Below are 18,662 nucleotides of genomic sequence, written 5' to 3' on the forward strand. Positions count from 1 at the left end.
TATGCCGCTCCGTCGCTTTTCGTCAATGGATAATTTCCGTTCGCGGCCTGTCGACGAAGCGCGTACGCAGCATGTGAATGTCCGCTACTAAGCACGTACGATTGGATACGAAGCGCGCAGGAACACGGCACTCAGGCTAATCTCAATCGATTAGGCCGAAATTAGATATATCGTAACTCGCACGATCGAAAAATGTATCGAACGCAACACAATCGATAGCTACCGACCGTAGCGAGAACCTTGATACGAATCATTATGAATTGTAAGTTCTCAATAGTTAAATAACACCATATCATGAATTCTAATTACCATGAAAGACTCACGACCGACAAAGTTTTTGTCGGTTGCGAGTTTTTCATGGTAATTAGAATTCATGATATAGTATTATTTACCCATTGAGAACTTACAAAACTTACTCGGCCACTTAAAGAACTCTGCGAAAAATGAGATTCTCATGGCTAATTCACGCACCCCCAGCATCCAGCATTGTTAAGTGGCTCGTATACTTACTTGGAAACCTTGAGATGTTAATGAGAGTAAATTCTTATTAATTTTGACACTAAATAAGACATCACATAGCCCACGAGCATTAAAAAGCTTACCCTAAAGCCTGACGAAATAAAATTTTTAAATAAAAATTGCCGATGAAACAGGATTGCTGACACATCTGCTATTAGTATGATCGAATTCATCAAAATGCAAGCAAAAATTAACGTATAGTTCAGTCTCAGCTACTAAAACTTACCCATATCAGGCGCTAAAGTATTTGAAAAATTATTTGGGATGAGTAAAAGTCCCTAGGTCACTGCAGTTAATATATCAACCTATTAAAAATATGAAAGTCCTGCCAAATCACCAGCATAAACACTTGTAAAATAAAACATGGTATCTCTTAGATCACACCTCCGATTTTATACTTACTTTGCATGAAGTCACCACCGCAAGAAATTTTAAAGAGGCAGGAAAGAAAAAACCCACAGAAATACAATACATATATTATGTATTTTCTATTGTCAACCACAATAATATTTCCAATTTTCTCTTCTATCCCACATCTAATTTAGTGAAACAATTACTCTTATTCTCTTTCGAATAGAAAATTATTTAAAAGAGGACTGGTCGATACATACAAACTATCGTCAATACTTTCTCCGATGAACGTCCACTATCACTGCACCAACTTGCACAAATTAAATCCACATCCACAAATATGTCACTTCTGCCACAATGTCTGTATTATGTATTTTCTATTGTCAACCACAATAATATTTCCAATTTTCTCTTCTATCCCACATCTAATTTAGCGAAACAATTACTCGTATTCTCTTTCGAATAAAAAATTATTTAAAAGAGGACTGGTCGATACATAAAAACTATCTTCAATACTTTCTCCGATGAACGTCCACTATCACAGTATCAACTTACACAAATCAAATCCACATCCACAAATATGTCACTTCTGCCACAATGTCTGTCTTCTTGGCGACAGGTAACAGTGAAGCAATGGTACCTTCCTCCAATCTGGGCACCTTCAATTCAGCAAGAATTTTCTCCTCGTCTTCTCGTCCAAGGCCACAGATTACTTTCTGATATCACAATGGTGCGATGTGAAGCTCACACACCTAAAATTAATAAATAATAAAATACCATGTAACTTATTAGGTCAAATCATTTCCAATTTTTGGTATTTCTGCATGAGAAATCAAATTACTAGGCTCGTAAATATAGTAAATATTTGTATGCCTGATATTTTTATTGTTTTACACAATAGCATAAGATAATTTGAAATGATGAAAGCCGACGTGTAATACACCATAGGGCAAGCTAAGAAGCAATATTCGATCCTATAAACTTGGCAGCTTATTCCTAGTTTCTCCTTTAACCACACGTTCACCGAATGAATTAATACAAAAAAGACAACTAAAATGCAAGAATTTTCAAAAAAATTGCTGCTACAATATTTTGAATCACCATTTTTAGTACTGAATAGTACTTCAGTACTGAATAGTTCGGGATGTTGATGCATCAACATCCCGAAGCCACTTCTAACTTAAAATTACATCCAAATAATTACGGCGAGAAAGAGTACATACCTCACAGTTTTTCGTAGGGGTGAAATGTTTTCTTCTTATCGCCCAAATGCACTTCTTCTTCAACTCAGGATCTTTTGGAAAGCTAAAACCTTGAACCATGTCCCAGAGTTTCCATTACGTCATCCCGACAATACACACACGAAAGGCATTTTTAACAAAAATATCTCACAAACACGTTTCTGAAGCCCAGTGAATGAAATTAAAGAATAAGGGAAACTTCACTATTACCAGACACACTATTTTTCACAAACTTAACCACAAAAATCCCTGAAATGTGGTGAGACGTGACGTAAACGATGTGATCTCCAAGGGCTTGTGCCAGCTTGTGATCTTTCTAGGAGGATATGGCACGATGGCACCAGATGGCACCACCCGCGAAAGAAAATAGTCCCAGACCGAATACAGTTTTATCGATGAGATATAATTTTATCGATGCATATGAATTTGCCAGTCCTCTTGCATCTTTTTTCGTCATTAAAGGAAATAAAGAAACAAAACCTTCTAAGTAACTTCCTAAGCGCGATTTTTGTATCTTGATTGTCCACCCTCGTATTTAGGTACGAAAACTTCCTGTGCCGTCTGGGGAATATGGCAAAAAATAGGAATGCGTGTAGAAAAATCAAGAATTTATCAAGAAAAACCATAAACCTAGAAGAGGAATTGAAAGAGGTCAATTGCTTTGAAAATGGAGAGCGTCAAAGTGATATTGCGTGGAAGTTTAAACTCGCGATGCCTTATTCTGAATAAAGACGAAGCTAAAATATCAGTGACCTCAGCCGCACCAACTTCAACCAAGCGGTCTACACATACGGAAAGTTCATTGTGAATCAGTACAAAAAGACGAGAGTGGTAATCGCTCCGAGACATTCAGTGAAAGCGGTTGGTTCCAGAATTTAAACGGCAAGCAGGTATTTTCAGTGCGGCGATATCAGGTGAATCTGCAAGTGTTGATAGCGCAGCCACCACAACATTTTCTGATGAACTCCAAGCTGTGATTGAAAGTGGCTCCTTTCCCCCTCAACTAGATCTAGTGTTGACGAGACGATATTCTTTTGGAAAAGATTGCATTCTCGTTCATTCATTTTCAGGGAAGGAAAACCTGGGTCAGGTTTCAAGGCATTTAAAGACTGTTTCACATAGCTGCTAATGACTCGGAGGACTTCAAATTAAAATGATTTATCATTCATAAACTCCGCTAGCTATGAAATGGCATTTACAGTAGCATTTTCCTGTCATTTCGATGAGCTACAAAAGGGCCTGGGTGACACAACAGTTGTTTTTAGACTAGTTTTAAAAATCGTCAACTGCCGGCAACGCTTTACGATCCCCTGAGATAGCAGATGTTAGCCCACCCGCACGACAGGATGGAATTTCGAAAGCATGTAAGAATTTTTTTTAACGTGAATAAAAGTCTTTGAATGCGTGAATACTATCTTTAAAGATGTTTTAAACTATAAATATTTATAGAAATAATATTTTCTAAGGCTTTTTATGGGAATATAGATGTTTTAGAGGAAATTCAATACCAAAGACCTATGCTACCAGGAACGCATCCCTATCTTCCCTATGTTAAAACGCTCTCGTATAACGCAAATTCGTATAGCGCAAAGACCCCAAGGAACGCATCCCTTGCGCTATACGAGACATGGGTGTAATCTGTTCGCTGGCACTCAGGGCAGAATATAACACAAAAGGGAATCATGATGTAACCCGTAGATGTTACGTTATGAGCACGGAATGTGTTAAACTATAAGTAGGGGCAAGATTATCGGTGAATAAAAATTGTGAATTTCGTCATAAAAATCTGTCAATTTCGGTTTAAAATTTTGTCATAAAATTGCAATTTCGTCATAAAAAATACAGTTTCGTCATGAAAATTCACTTGTCACAAATATTCTTTTTTATCCCAAGAACTATAATTTCACCAATAGTATATTAAATATATTTTTAATGGTAAACACCTTGATAAAGAAGGGTCAAAGCAAATGCGAAAGGAATAAGTTAAGCATTTGTTAGATACACATACCATAAACACTCTTTGCTATGTATGTATTTCAACCTCATAACGCTAAAAAACTGAGGGAGTTGTACAGATGGGGGATATTTTTGATTGGTCTAAATTTCACTGTCTCATTGGCCTGCATGATGTAAAAAACTTATAGTTTTCACTTAACTGATTGATTAGAAAAGTCTTTAAGGTCTTACACAAAAAATATAATATCAACACACGCAAGTATGTATTTATCTATTATCTATAATTTTTTTTAATATGCCATCTGAAATTATTCACACTCTGGAATTTAAAATTGGTTGAATCCTTCTTTTACTGGAATCGACATCCATTGGTCAAACTTGACTTTAATTCTGCATTTTTTTTTAGTTCAGTGGTTCTTTTATTTATATTTCCATGCATGGAAAAATCTCTTTCTGCATCTACATTTGCCACATGTATCCACATGGTTTTCACACAATTTTCTACAAAATGGAAAAAATCATTTTAAAGGGCAAGAATTAGTGGAAGTACTGAAAATTCTTTTCCTTCTTCCTGAACTGATCTAACAGAATCCTTCAAAGCAGAATAGCCAAGAAGTTCTTGAGTTTCTGTTAATGATTATATGAGGATATTAGCAACAATTGTGCTTATGTCCTTCACATCAGTTGTCAATATACACCTTGAGTTAAATAATCTTCCCCATAGCTGTGATGATGTTCCTCCCTGGGTCACTACAAAAGGTATGACAACTTCGTATTAGTCTTTCCACCTATTTGCTTCAGGACCTCACACATGGAAAGTTGCACAGATTTTTTGAGACTATTAAGCGAAGATTCATTTTCTTTTCCAAACTGTGCATTGCTGACTAGGGTAAAGGAATTCTATAAATTAAGGTTGATTCGGTTCTTAAATTTTTTCGGCTCTCGGTACCGTTCTGGTTCTCCCCCATCAGTTCTCGATACTCGGTTCCAAGGATGAACTCTAATTATCTGAATTAATGGCAAATTTAAATAAACAACCACAAGAAGTGAATGAAAATAATTTCACAAAAGACGTTAATTAGCAGGAAAGCTATGTAAAAAAACTTAAGATCGCCTCCATAATTTTATTTGCCAAGTAAAAAAGTTAAATAACACGTTGTTATGAATGCATGATCGACCAATATGTCTCATTACATCAGGCAGCCACTGGTTCTTTCTCTGGGGTTTTTGTTGTAACTTGTAAGTCAGATCAAAATACATTCTGTGATGTAACTAGCCTAAATTGTTACTTTAATTGACAACTTATTTGCATGCTTCACAGTCACAGTTCTTATAACCTCAACAATAAACTGCTCAACACGCCGGTACAGCGACAACATGCATAAACTGAGCGGCCATGAATTAACGCAAAATTGTAAGGCGGTGTTGCATTCTGCAGTATAACCACACTTTTCGACGCCTTGCATAGGTTTATCAACTTACGAATAGGCTCTCGAAACGCATCTTGCTCGTATATCGAAGTACAAATATACGAAGTACTGAATATATACATAAATCAATCTTAATACCACTCTAACGATTTTCGGCGAAACGATTTTCCACGGCTGCCGTTCACGGAACGGCACACGGCGCGGCGTTGCAGAAAGTCGTTTCGTCTGAAAGCCGCCCGAATTTCACGTGAACGGCGCCCGGTGAAAAGTCGTTTCGTCTGAAAGCGGCCTCAATGTAGCATAGCCTATATTTCACGCCGTAGACGGAGCATCGCCGGGCCGGATTGAAATGGGCGCCGTGCCGTCAACACAACGGTGTGATTCGACTCGTTTGAAGACATCCATAGACTTATAGTAAGTTGAAAGAACGACGCCGTGCCGTGGCCGGCGGCAGGCGAAAAGTCAGATTGTTTGAAAGCGGCTACAGAATGTTACAATGATGGCGAAAGCGACAAGTTGACAGCCCCTTAAATGCGCGTGCTAGGGAGCAACTCTCAAATGAAAAGAAAACATGGACGCCGTGCAATCGGAAAGTAATATATGAGTTTTCGAATTTATTTTTCACTTTTTGGCCTTGAATACGCTGTGAACTATTTCGGCTTTGGGCGCCAAATTCAAATCCTCGCCACAGTTCCGAGCCGGCTCCAAAGCACCGACTTAATGCGATCGGTTCTTGATACCGGTTTTTTAAGAAAACATCTGAGAAATCATAAGACAAAATTTAAGAAACTTATAGTAACGGGGTATTTTTTTACGGGCAATGGTGGAAAATATTGCGCCAAATTCGCAGAAAAAGTGCTTAAACGCGAAATTTCGTGGATCCAGGTGTATTTCGCGTTTCGCCGTTCGCGAGAATTCGGTGCCCCTAACTATAAGAAATAGGAAGTTTGGGGTGGCATAGTTATTTAACCATCTTTTACAGCTAGAAAGCTTTTTTAAGAATTCGTTCACAAACAACTACTAACAACATTTTAAAAAAGCATCTAAAGGCAAAATATGCTGGAAGAAACAAAAGCAGCCATTTTTTTGGTGACTTGTTAAAGTGGATTGTAATTACAAAATTCAATATAATGAAGTATGCACCACTTTTATGGTCCTGGTGACTTAGTATAATCAAGAGTTTAAAGTGTAAGCACGTGCTATGTACATAAGGAATTTCCTCTTTAGTTTATTTAGGCAGTTACTGTACTCAGTTACTCCTAAAATATAATGATATCTCTGAAGAAGCAGCATATCTATGGAACACAAGTATATTCTACAAGTGTATCGGGAGCACCCGATTCAGCGTTAAGAGCTGAGGGAGCGGCTAAATTATGCGCCAAGTATTTTACCTCCCTAATACATGCGCAAAGTATTTCCCTCCCTAAAAAAAGGTGAATATTGGTTTAAATTGACTTTCAATTTAATATCTGTCCGTTGTTGTTATTGGAAACCTTACCAATGGAGGCATTCATGGATAGGGAAAAGTCGTACTGTTAAGTCACTCTTTAAGTTGGTTGTCCTTAATAATATAATAATGGCCGAAATATTAAAATCGAAACAATAACTAATTTATTATAACAAAAAGAAGATTAATGCGACATGATCACTAAATATGTTAGTGCTATCGTAAAAATTTAAGCCTCTCCTAGATATGTAAACAGTAAAAATAGAGACACATTCTGCTAGCAACGACGAGGCCTAGCGATTTTTTTTGGCAATCAAAATTCCATTTTTTTTCGAAGAAACATTTCCATCGGTTTAAATACATTTATCCAATTAACAAATTGATAATTAATGAAGAAGAAAGCTTATGGAGCTATCTTTATCAGCTTCAACCTACGTAAAGAACTATTTAATGCCAATCAATTAAATATGGTGGAGACGACAGAGTCGTTTTTTTTCGGAAAATTGCCAGTTAATTTTTTTTCATTTATTAATTCTTCTATATCGAACAAATATTTCAACAACTTAATATAAAGTCTCCTGAACGACGTTGAATACCTAAAAATAGGGTTACGAGCGAGTTGATTTCCGTGTTCCTAATGGCGAAATCGTGCCCCCAGCCGGCCTTATGGGGTTTACCATTGGAAGCCAGGCGTCATAGGTACCCACTCTTTTAACGGGTAAATATTTTCAATTATCTACTCCAGTCAACTACGGGTACAAAAATAATCTCAAACGCCGCGACGACTTAACCCAACATCTACGCTCGTTTACTCAACTGAACATCGTAATGATTTCCTACGTCTCACTCCCGTGTCACGATGACCCGTTCGTGAGTCGTTCCCGAGCTACCATGAAGATTCATACCTACATAGTGATCATTCAAACTTAATGGTGGCCAGAAATCGACAATGGAGCGAAAGTGGCGCCGCTCGATTTGTTGCAAGACTTTTGCAAATGATAGTACATGTCATCACTTTTGCTCAGGGGGGCAGCTAAGAATTAAGGCTGAGGGGGGGGGGGGGGGTTTGGTGCAACTAATATCGGGGTGTTTTGGGGGGGCCCACCAGGATAAGCGATAGGTAAGAGATCAATAAATTGTAGAATTTTAAGATAAATGGTTCAAAATGGTGAGTTTTTTGGCTTTCTGGGGGATATTTTATTAATCCTTACACTACTCTATTAGTAATATCAATTCAACTAAGTAAAATGGATTAAACTTAAAACTTCTCTGAGCTCTGTGGGGGGGGGGGGGGGGGGTTAACCCCAAAAACCCCCCCTTGCTGTGCCACAGCTTGTACTACCTTGGCTGATTCATTTCGCATTAGTTGTGTGCATGTTTTGTTTCAGTGGGGACTTGAGCGTTAGCATGGGTTTCAGACGCACACAATGTCTCATCTTCCCCGATAGCATGGTTTTGTGTGTTCCAGCCATCAAATGGCCAGCCTATTGTCAGGCAGTTTTCAGACTCTGGCCATTTGACATGCACGAGTGCAAACTGACTATTGGATCATGGAATCACCATGGTGAGGCGGTTGACATCAAAATGTCTGATGCAGGGGTATGTACAACTCATAAATGCAGGCTAATATAGTATATGAAACCTTTCCACTTTGGAAAATAAAAAGGTAAGACTTTTTAAGGCTAATGACAATTAATTGAGCTATTCCTTAGCAGGGATGGAAGAGTTGATTGTGTTTTTCAGGTTCCGGTTAAGCATTGGTGATGATGATCATGAAATGTACATTTTATATCTCCTTTGAGTGGTTATGACACATGTTTTAGTTGTATTATTATTTTTATTCGCCTTAAGAAAATGATGCACACCATGATAGGCATCGTCAAGTTGTAAACATACATCTGGAGCATACACATAACGTACATGTACATTCACTGCTTATACTTCACCCAAATTACATTCATAAAATTCTTCAATTGAGTGCAATGGATGCTTTAGACGCCAGCCACTTATTCGGTTACTGAATTCACAATTATTTACAGTTATTCATTGAGCTGGTAACAAATTAAACAGTCTCACATCTATCTTATGAAATGACTTATGATTTAATGAAAGTCTACAATGCTCCATATTCTAGTTGCCCCTACCCCTCGTGTGGTAATTGTGTATTTCGGATCTACAGACAGAAGATTATTCTCAACCTGTTAATGCCATATGGTACTAGCTGGTAGTGCAATGCTAAACGTAACTTTTTTGTCATTCATCGTAATTTATTTGGGTTTTTATACATAGTTTTAAATTGATAAGGATGGTTTAATTACCTTTACGAAAAGTTTGTTTTTCTAAAGCCGCAATTAATGCATTTAGAGCCATTCATAAAATTAGAATTGGGTATCAACTAGCCTTAAACAAAAGATATTTTTAGTGCAAGCATTTGTATTTTCTTTACTTACGACGCATGCACCCATAATATGAAGGTGTTGTTATGTAATTATGATTATTAAAACGTATGCTTTTCGTACGAGGTATAGTTATTTGATATGAGCATAATGTGTAGGATGTTATGATGCAAAATATTTTGGTGGTGCCGTGTGGTATTGCTAGGTGTTTACACTGCCGTGTTTTGGAGGAAAGCGTAAATGAAAAATATTTCTGTCATTTTTGTTTTCTACCAGTTCTTTATTTTGCAATAATAAATTTTTCATTATTTGTATTATAAATTTAACATTATTTTAATTAAGGATGAGTCTGTTCTTAAATTTTTTCGGTTCTCGATATCGGTCCGGTTCTCCCCCATCGGTTCTCAGTTCTCAATACTCGGTTCTAAGGATGAACTATTATTATCTAAATCAATGGAAAATTTAAATGAACAACCACTGAATTGTATGAAAATAATTTCACTGATGACTTAAATAAGCAGGAAATCTTTATAAAAATAACTTAAGATCGTCTCCATAATATTTTTTCCCAGTAAAAACATTGTTTTATACATTACATTTTACATTAAAATAACTTGATATTTAACAATGCATGATCGACCAATACGGGGGAGGATTCGTAGCTGGATCTTTTGCGCATTGTCTTAATGCGACGGATATGATTATTTCCCTGGGATAAAGGGGAATATAGCTATTAAAATTCCCGGTTGAGCATTATGAGGGCAAAATTTTGGAAAACAAGTAGTTCCTGAACTGGCCGCTTTCAGACGCCAATTAGCTTTGTGTTAATTTTTTCTGCCACTGTTCATAAGTTCTATTTTACAATTACTGATATTTAATAACTATTAAAATATCATATATTTACGCATACCTTTGGATAATGTATTTTGCAAAAAATAATAAATGCTTTGTTGAGGTCACAAAGAGTTGATATTACTGAATTCCTATCCTCAAAGGTGCCAGAAATATAATTTTCAATATTTTCTACAGCCATTGTTGTACATTACTAAGGATGAATTCTTTCATGACTAAATGCATCCAGACATTTGTGTGTATTTTTTTTGTAATCCAGTACAGCTTGGATGACTATGTGCAAAGCAAGGAATGGGAACTGAAGAATGTGACAGCATTGGTGAATGTATCTGTGTATGAGTGCTGTCCAAATGAGACGTATCCCACGGCTGAATACACGTTCATTATCAAGCGTCATGCAAGTGCATATGCAGCTACGGTGGTGATCCCAGTGTTGGGTGAGTACTGAGTGACATTTCTTCATTTGATATTCTTCTAAGGATCTTAAAAATGTATTATTAATCATTGACTCTGGGTGCTTTCCAATCACCTAGCGCAGATTAGCTCACATCGCAACAGATTGAAACACAAAAGCGCAGACGAACAATGGTGCAGGATGTGTTCCCATCTGTTTAGCGCAGATGACGTCACACCTGCGATTGGAACACGCTCTGAGCTAAACAGTTTAAAAAAGATTAGCGCAGATACGCGATTGGAAAGCACCCTCTGTCTTTGTGATAGCAGTTTAATAAAATAAGTTGTGTGCTTCTAACCAAAATAAGGTGTTGACCTCACTTGGTAAGTCTTACAAAACTGGCATTCCTAAAATTATGTTACCTTAAACAGACAGTTTCATTGAATTTTAAACTTTTCATCATTACTTTAGATAGATGTGTGTATTTTTTCAGATAGTGGCATATCTAATATAAGTGGAAATTTTAATGAAAACATCGTCTCAATGGACATAGTGAGTGTTTTAGTAATTTCTGAAGAGAATGAGAATGAATTTGTATGAGTAATCCTAAATAACATCGGCACAATTATTATTTTATGGTAAATACATCAAATATTATTCTCAATCAGTGTTTCTGTGATTCCTATTAATTTATCTAAATCTTGCACTTGTTTTTAGCCATATTCTACATATCCCTTTCTCCAAATAGCATCAAATTCCTTTTTACTTTATTTATTTCATTATCTATCCAAACCTGCATGTAGAGGTCTCATTTTCTCTGGTATCTTAAATTAAAATCGCTCATATGCATTTCATGTATCAATTTTTACTTTTCCTTCCCATATAATTTCTTGAAGTACCTATCCCCAGTTGAACTTGAATTTTATTTCATCTGCTTCTTCAATTTTCCAGGTTAAATCATATTTCATGTTGTAATTCCTGTATCTTTCATTGCGTAGTGATTGCCAAAGTCGTATTCTATTATCAGTCCATCATAGTAGGCTATCATTGGTTTCATTGATTTTAGTTTCTCTTAGCATGTGGGGACGTTAACCCTATGCATAACCCATGACCTGATGGACCTCTATGGTATCTCGCCTAGTCTAGCCGGTCAGGTGAACTTTTCAGAGCTTGAATGCCCTTGCTTGATGTTACACTAATGATGGACATCTACATTTGGTTCATGGGAAATCATTAGGTTTGATGTATACCAGATGTAGGCGTCTACATTTGGATTAAATTAGGTATAATTCTAACTTTGTACTCTCAGTAGGGATGTAAATCTTGTGTAGCTATTTATATAAGTTTGCTCAAGTGTTTTAAGCATGATGATATGGTGTTTATAATAAGTATTTCCATCAGAAAATTTCTTATAAATAACATTTTGTAATTGATAATTATAAGAAATTTTCTTAGAAGAATAATTCTTATGGGAAAATTTCTTATAAGTAAAACGCCCAATTTCTGATAGTAAATTTGCATTTAGAAAAATTCTTAATTTAATATTACTTAATAATCCGTTATTAGTTTTTAATAATTATTTAAATTTTTAATTTAAAACCCTTCTGGTTGGGGAGGAGAATGAAATCCAATCGCATCAACATCGCAGTAATTTTAAGTGAGAGCAGGCTGTTTTGTTACGCGGAGCATTTGATTTTAAAATTAAACTACCAAAGAAGCATCGCTTGCAGCAATGGCATAATCATTTTATTCTCCCTAGAACCAAAGGGAAAACATCAGTGAAAGTGATACAAGATGTTTGTTTATTATTAATGGTCTGCAAAAGCTTCAGTCATTTTTTGCTTTGCTATGGACATTAAGTCTGTGAAAATTTAAAAATTCAGACTGGAAATTGAGGAAAAGTGAGAGAAATGGAAAGTTGTTAATGGAGATTAATTCTCTTGTACATATATTTATTTCAGTCTTGGTTGGAATGACCCTTTCAACATTTTGGCTCCCTGCCGAGTTGCCTCATCGCCTTTCCCTTTGCCTGGTGTCAATTGTGTGTCACTGCCTCTATCTGCAGTATTTAGGAGCCAAACTCCCATCAAATGGCGATGTAACGCCTGTTATTGGTATGTGTTTTTGTGCTCTTGAAACAGCATTGAGTGAGTCAATTTGTTCAAACAGGTGGGCTCCATCATGTCCATCAATATTCATAAGGGTAAACTTGCATCACAGTTTATAAATTTTTACCAAAAGCTTTGTCACCACTGCTGGAAACTTCCTCTGGGTAATGAATTATTTATTGAATTTCAATGTTTTTAAATGGCTAATGGGGTAGGGGAGTGAGATAGGGTATAGGAGGGTGGCGCTTTCTCAAAATTTCTTCTTCCCGAAATGACCCCATCGTGAATCAGCTCCTCTTCTTCTGTAAATAGTGATCTTTCTTAGTGGCGATGGTGAAACTTGTGACGTAGGTTTACTTTTTCATTGCTCTCACTTCATGAGTTTGAAAGGCGGGGATTTGAGCTTCCTCAAATTTTTGCTGTGGATCCGTGAAATGGATCTGGGAGGGTAACCCCATATTCCTTTGGACCAGTCTTTTTATGTTTATGATTACTCATCATGATTTTTTAAATTTATCTAGCCATATAATTTTGGTGCTTTGCATTTTTGTATTTTTATGGTCATTAAGTGTAGAAATGTCTTTATCGAGCACAACTAGCTACTATCAGAACTTGAAAGCTGCGTTAGGTCTTGGCGCTATAGCTTTACTCTGCTTGCTGGTTGTTATTTGAGTTGTTGCTTATTGTCAATTGATTTTTTCAGTGCTCATCTCCATTTAGTCATGCATTCAAATGACTTCTTATTTGATTGAGTTGATGTAGTGCCATTGATAAATAATGACTTTTGTTTTGCCAAACTCTAAATTCTTAACAATATATCTCTGTCTCACTCAGTGTCTTAATTAAGTGTGCTCTTTATTCTCTTAACATGGCTACCCTTACAACAATGAACACAACATTTATAATTTTTTAAATAAATAAACTGTAAATGGCAAACATCAATGCCCAGCACACGCATTTCAAAATTAACTTCTAACATAAATATTCGTTACAGAATTCCAGTCTGCGTGTAACCTCTTTAGTGTGAACCTCTGTTTATAAAAATGCCAAAACTTTGAGTGTCAATAAACAGAGGATTTACCTTGATGATAAAATTAAGAGAGTTGATGTGCTGATTCCTTTGCATAAATATTTTCTCAACAGTTCTATTGTTCCGAGGCTCTCTGATAATTTGTGGTGCTGCTGTGGCTTGGAGTGTTGCGTTGTTGAGTCTATCCTGTGAATCAGCTGGTCGTGATGTAGGAAAAAATACTAGTCTAATTGAATGCAGACTGTTGGAAATAATCCAGAAGCCATGGATTGCTCAAATCCTCTGTGTGGGCCACTTATTCTCCAAGGTAAGCATTTCCTCTTCTCCTGTGGCTAAATTGTAAAAAAGAATCTCTGAAGAGCTATTAATGAGTGCAAAATAGTTTTAGCCATAGTGTGAAGTGGATATAGTAGGAGAACAGCAGTGTGCTCATGCCCATCCCCCCACCTCCACATTCTCACCAGGAAGTACATATTGTAACATATGTATATCGCATGTCATTTGTCATTGTGGTCTACACCTCAGTCTCCGCTTGCCTCGTGCCTAATAAACATCTATGTAGAGTACATACGCATTATCAGTATTATTACATGGTGTCAGAAGTGGTCCGCTACTATAATGGAGTTTAGATCGCCTAAAGAATTAATAATCAACGAGAACATTGCCGCAAATTGGAAGTTTTTCAAACAGAAGTTTGAAATCTACTTGAAAGCGTCAGGTAACGATAAAAAACCTGACGAAGTAAAAGTAGCGATGTTACTTAACTGTGTGGGTGATGAGGCGTTAGAAGCGTTTAATACGTTTAAGCTTTCCGATGAAGAGGCCAAAAATTTTGATAAGGTACTTGAGGCATTTAACAAATTTTGTGAGCCTAGAAAGAACGTCATCTATCACAGGTTTAAGTTTTTCTCACGTAGACAAGAGGATGGTGAATTGTTTGAGCATTTTGTGACTGCTCTTAGAAAGCTTGCCAAAGATTGTGACTTTGTTGAAGAAGAAAGGTTAATAAGAGACAGGATCGTGATCGGTATAAACGATTCGCAATTACAAGAGAGACTGTTAAGAATCAGTTACCTAACGTTATCCGATGCGATAAACTATGGTAGGGCTGCTGAGACGAGTAAAATGCAGTCTGAAACGTTGCAAGGTGCGAGCAAAGAAGTTAATTTGATAAAGAAAAATCGTAAGACTTTTGCTAATAAGGGAAATATTAATGCATCTGAAGATGAAATAAATAATTGGAAATATAAGTGTCGGAAGTGTGGGTTTACGCACGAAAGAGCTAAGTGCCCGGCGTACAATAAGGTGTGCAACTACTGCGGCATGAAGAATCATTTTGTGATCGGCTGTCGAAAGAGGGGGAATGTCCGCTAGTTGCATGAACAAACGAGGAAGTGTGACAGCGAGGAAGAGTCGGAGTCGGAGCTGTTTGTCGATGTGCTGCACAAAGAAGAATGGACAAAGGATGGCCAAGTGTGGAGAGAAAAAATCAAGATTGAAGACGCTGAAGTCTGTTGCAAGTTGGACACTGGGGCGCAATGTAATGTATTGCCGTACAGATTGTTCAATCAATTGCCTATAAAAGAAAAGGTCGAAAAGACAAAATTTAAATTGTTAACTTACTCTAATGAGAAACTAGAAATAGTGGGGTCAGTGATACTAAATTGCATAGTAAAGGGGCGTAAGGTAAAAGTAAAATTTGTTGTTGTTAAAATTGATAATGTACCAATTTTGGGATTAAACACTTGTGTAAGGCTGAACCTGATAAAGAGGGTTGACTCTTTCAGATCGTATGAAAGAACTGAAGGGTGTACCATGGAAATGTTTTTTAAAACTTCTGATGAAGTCTTCAAAGGATTAGGCAAGTTTCCCACAACTGTAAGATTTGAACTTAAGTCTAACTCAGTGCCCGTAATAAACTCAGTACGGAGAATTCCCGAAAGCATTAAGCCTAAATTGAAAGGAACTTTAAGTAGCCTTGTAAAGCAGGATATTATTGAGTGTGTGGATTATCCTACAGATTGGGTAAATAACATAGTAATTGTAGAAAAAGCCAATGGCAACCTTCGAATTTGTTTAGATCCCACACAGTTAAACAAATGTATGAAGGTAAATCCCTACCCCATCCCATCTAGTAGTGAATTAGAACTACTCTTAAGGGGAAAAAAGCACTATACTGTCTTAGATATGAAGGATGGATTCTTTCAATTGGAGTTAGATGAAGAAAGTAGTCTGTTAACAACTTTTATCACACCTTTTGGAAAATTTAAATTTAAAAGATTACCTTTTGGTCTTAGTGTAGGTCCAGAAATATTTCAGAAAGAAATTGTAAAATGTTTCGGAGACATACAAAACGTTGGTATATATTTTGATGATTTCATTGTTGCAACTAACACTGAAAAGGAGCATGATGAGACGTTGGCCAAGTTACTGGAAAGGGCTAAGAAGAATAATATTAAATTTAACCCTAAGAAGATACAGTACTAAGTAGATAATGTTAAGTATCTGGGTTTAATGTTTTCGGAGAAGGGTGTTGAGCCTGACCCAAAGCAAGTGAATTCAATTTTAGCATTAGAAGAGCCTAAAAATAAAAAGGAGTTGCAAAGAGTTTTAGGGATGGCAAATTTTTTAAGTAAGTTCATCCCAAACATGGCAAAAATTACTGCACCACTCAGGCAACTTTTAAGAAAAAATGTTGTTTGGAATTGGTCTACTGCTCAAGCCATTGCATTCAAAGAATTGAAAAGTAGAATTAGTACAGCGGCAACGTTAAAAATTTTTGATTCAAATGTACCGATTGAGATATACGTTGATGCTTGTAATGAGGGCCTGGGGGCATGTATAATGCAAAGTAAGAGACCTGTTGCCTTTAGTTCTAGATCTCTAAGTGACTCAGAGAAAAGATGCTCTGTAATTGAGAAGGAGCTGAAAGCTGTGTGCTTTGCAGTCACAAAACATCATCAATTTGTGTATGGTAGAAGGGTAACGATATTTACTGATCACAAACCAATTCTTGGTGTGCTTAGCAAGGAATTACATAAAATTCCAAGTAGTCTACAAAAATATAGACTTAAATTATTGAAATATGATTTGAATGTAAAGCATATACGTGGCAGAAATAATATAATAGCAGATCTGTTGTCACGGAAAAGCAGTAAAATTAAGGATGATGCTAATGAAAGTAGTGATCTAGAAGATTGTAAAATGATCCATAGTTTATGCAATCAATTGAGCATGTCAGACAGTAAAAAGGTTGTGTTCAAAGAGGCTACAAAAAACGATCCTGTATTAAGCAAAGTATTAGATTATTGTATGGGTAAGTGGCCTTCAAATATAGACATGTTAAGCTCTGAGTTAAAACAATATTATAAAATGAAAGAAAATATTCACATGAAGGTGGTCTGTTGTTTGTTGGGAATAAAATTGTTGTTCCCTTGAGTCTAAGACTTCAAATGTTAAATTTAATACACGAGTCACACCTAGGTGTAAGGAAGTGCAAATCAAGAGCAAGAGCATTATTGTTTTGGCCAAATATGGGCCGAGATATTGAACGATGGGTGCTTTCCTGTAAAATCTGTGAAAAGTATCGATTTCAAAATGGTAAAGAGCCACTACTAAGTCATATTAAGCCAAATAGACCATGGGAATTTATATCATGTGATTTGTTTTCCTTTGGAGGAGAAAATTATCTGACAGTTGTTGATGCGTACTCTAACTGGATTGAGTTAGAAAAGCTGCAAAATAAAACAGCCAAGGATGTAATTTCTAAATTAAAATGTATTTTTTCTCATAACAGAACACCAGATAAATTATTATCAGACAATGTTCCGTTTTCCAGTTTAGAGTTTATTAAATTCGCCAAGGAATGGAATTTTTCAAGTATCACTAGTAGCCCGCACTACCCCAAGAGTAATGGTAGGGCTGAGAAAGCTGTATCAATTTGTAAACAGTTATTGAAAAGGACTTTTACAAGTAAAAAAGACTTAGCATTTATGTTGCTTGAGTACAGAAATAGTCCTTTGTCTAATCAGGAATTTAGTCCTGCACAATTGTTCTTAAGCAGGATGTTGAAAAGCATATTACCAGTGAATTCAGTATTGTTAAAACCAAAAATTGTAGACAAAGTTTGTGAACCGGTAATGCCTAAGTTTTATTATGATCGCACTGCAAGTGATCTAAAGAGTTTTGATAAGGGTGATAGTGTATTAATTAGAAAAAATGATAAATGGGTTTCTGGTGAAGTGATTCAACATTGTGAAAATGCTCCTAGAAGCTATTGGGTAAGAGATGAAGATGGAAACAATCTTCGTCGAAATAGAGTAATGCTGAGGAGGTCCTATAACCCAGTAAGTTATAGGACTGGGGATGATGTCAGTGATCCTGCTAGTGGCAGTGCTGGTGTGCATGTAAGCCCTTCTGGGGGTGATGTTCAAGTAAATGTCAGTGATCCTAATAGTTCCAGTGTCGATGTGCATGTTAGCCCTTCTAGTGACAATAACCCTGTTGTTACTAGGGTAGGCAGAGTAATTCGCAAGCCCAAGTATTTGAAAGACTACTCAACTCAGTAGTGAATTGAATTGTTGATTCCATAGAGTTTATATTACTACTAGCTGACCCGGCGAACTTCGTATCGCCTAACAATCAATGAACTTAAAGTTTACTTACACCATTTATAAATCAAGAGCGGCTGTATCATTTTTAATCATGTTTAATTTATTATAATGAAATAAGGATACAAATTCAATAAAACTACATAAATGAGTACCAAAATTGCTTGTCAGAAGGACATTTTCTTTATTGAATCTATATAGGGTGGATCGGAGCACATCTACGCGGATATTTTTCAGCAAATTTTATTACGTTTTAGCTTAAGAAATGTTGGGCATTGTGGTTTAATAAAGCAGTTCATGAAATAAAAATTATACGCATTCAGTTGTT

General features: G+C 36.4%; 1 protein-coding gene across 2 annotated transcripts in view; it reads left to right on the forward strand.

The window, feature by feature from the left end:
• The window catches only part of LOC124165798 (acetylcholine receptor subunit alpha-type acr-16-like), a 50,254-nt gene that overhangs the window by 26,446 nt on the left and 5,146 nt on the right, over positions 1-18,662 (forward strand). For both annotated transcript variants that reach the window (XM_046543317.1, XM_046543316.1), the window contains exons 5-8: positions 8,333-8,543; positions 10,452-10,629; positions 12,548-12,700; positions 13,838-14,031. In XM_046543317.1, coding sequence (XP_046399273.1) covers positions 8,333-8,543; positions 10,452-10,629; positions 12,548-12,700; positions 13,838-14,031 — 736 coding nt within the window. The remainder of the gene's footprint in view (positions 1-8,332; positions 8,544-10,451; positions 10,630-12,547; positions 12,701-13,837; positions 14,032-18,662) is intronic.

Source organism: Ischnura elegans, chromosome 9 (assembly GCF_921293095.1).
Source record: "Ischnura elegans chromosome 9, ioIscEleg1.1, whole genome shotgun sequence".
NCBI lineage: Eukaryota > Metazoa > Arthropoda > Insecta > Odonata > Coenagrionidae > Ischnura > Ischnura elegans.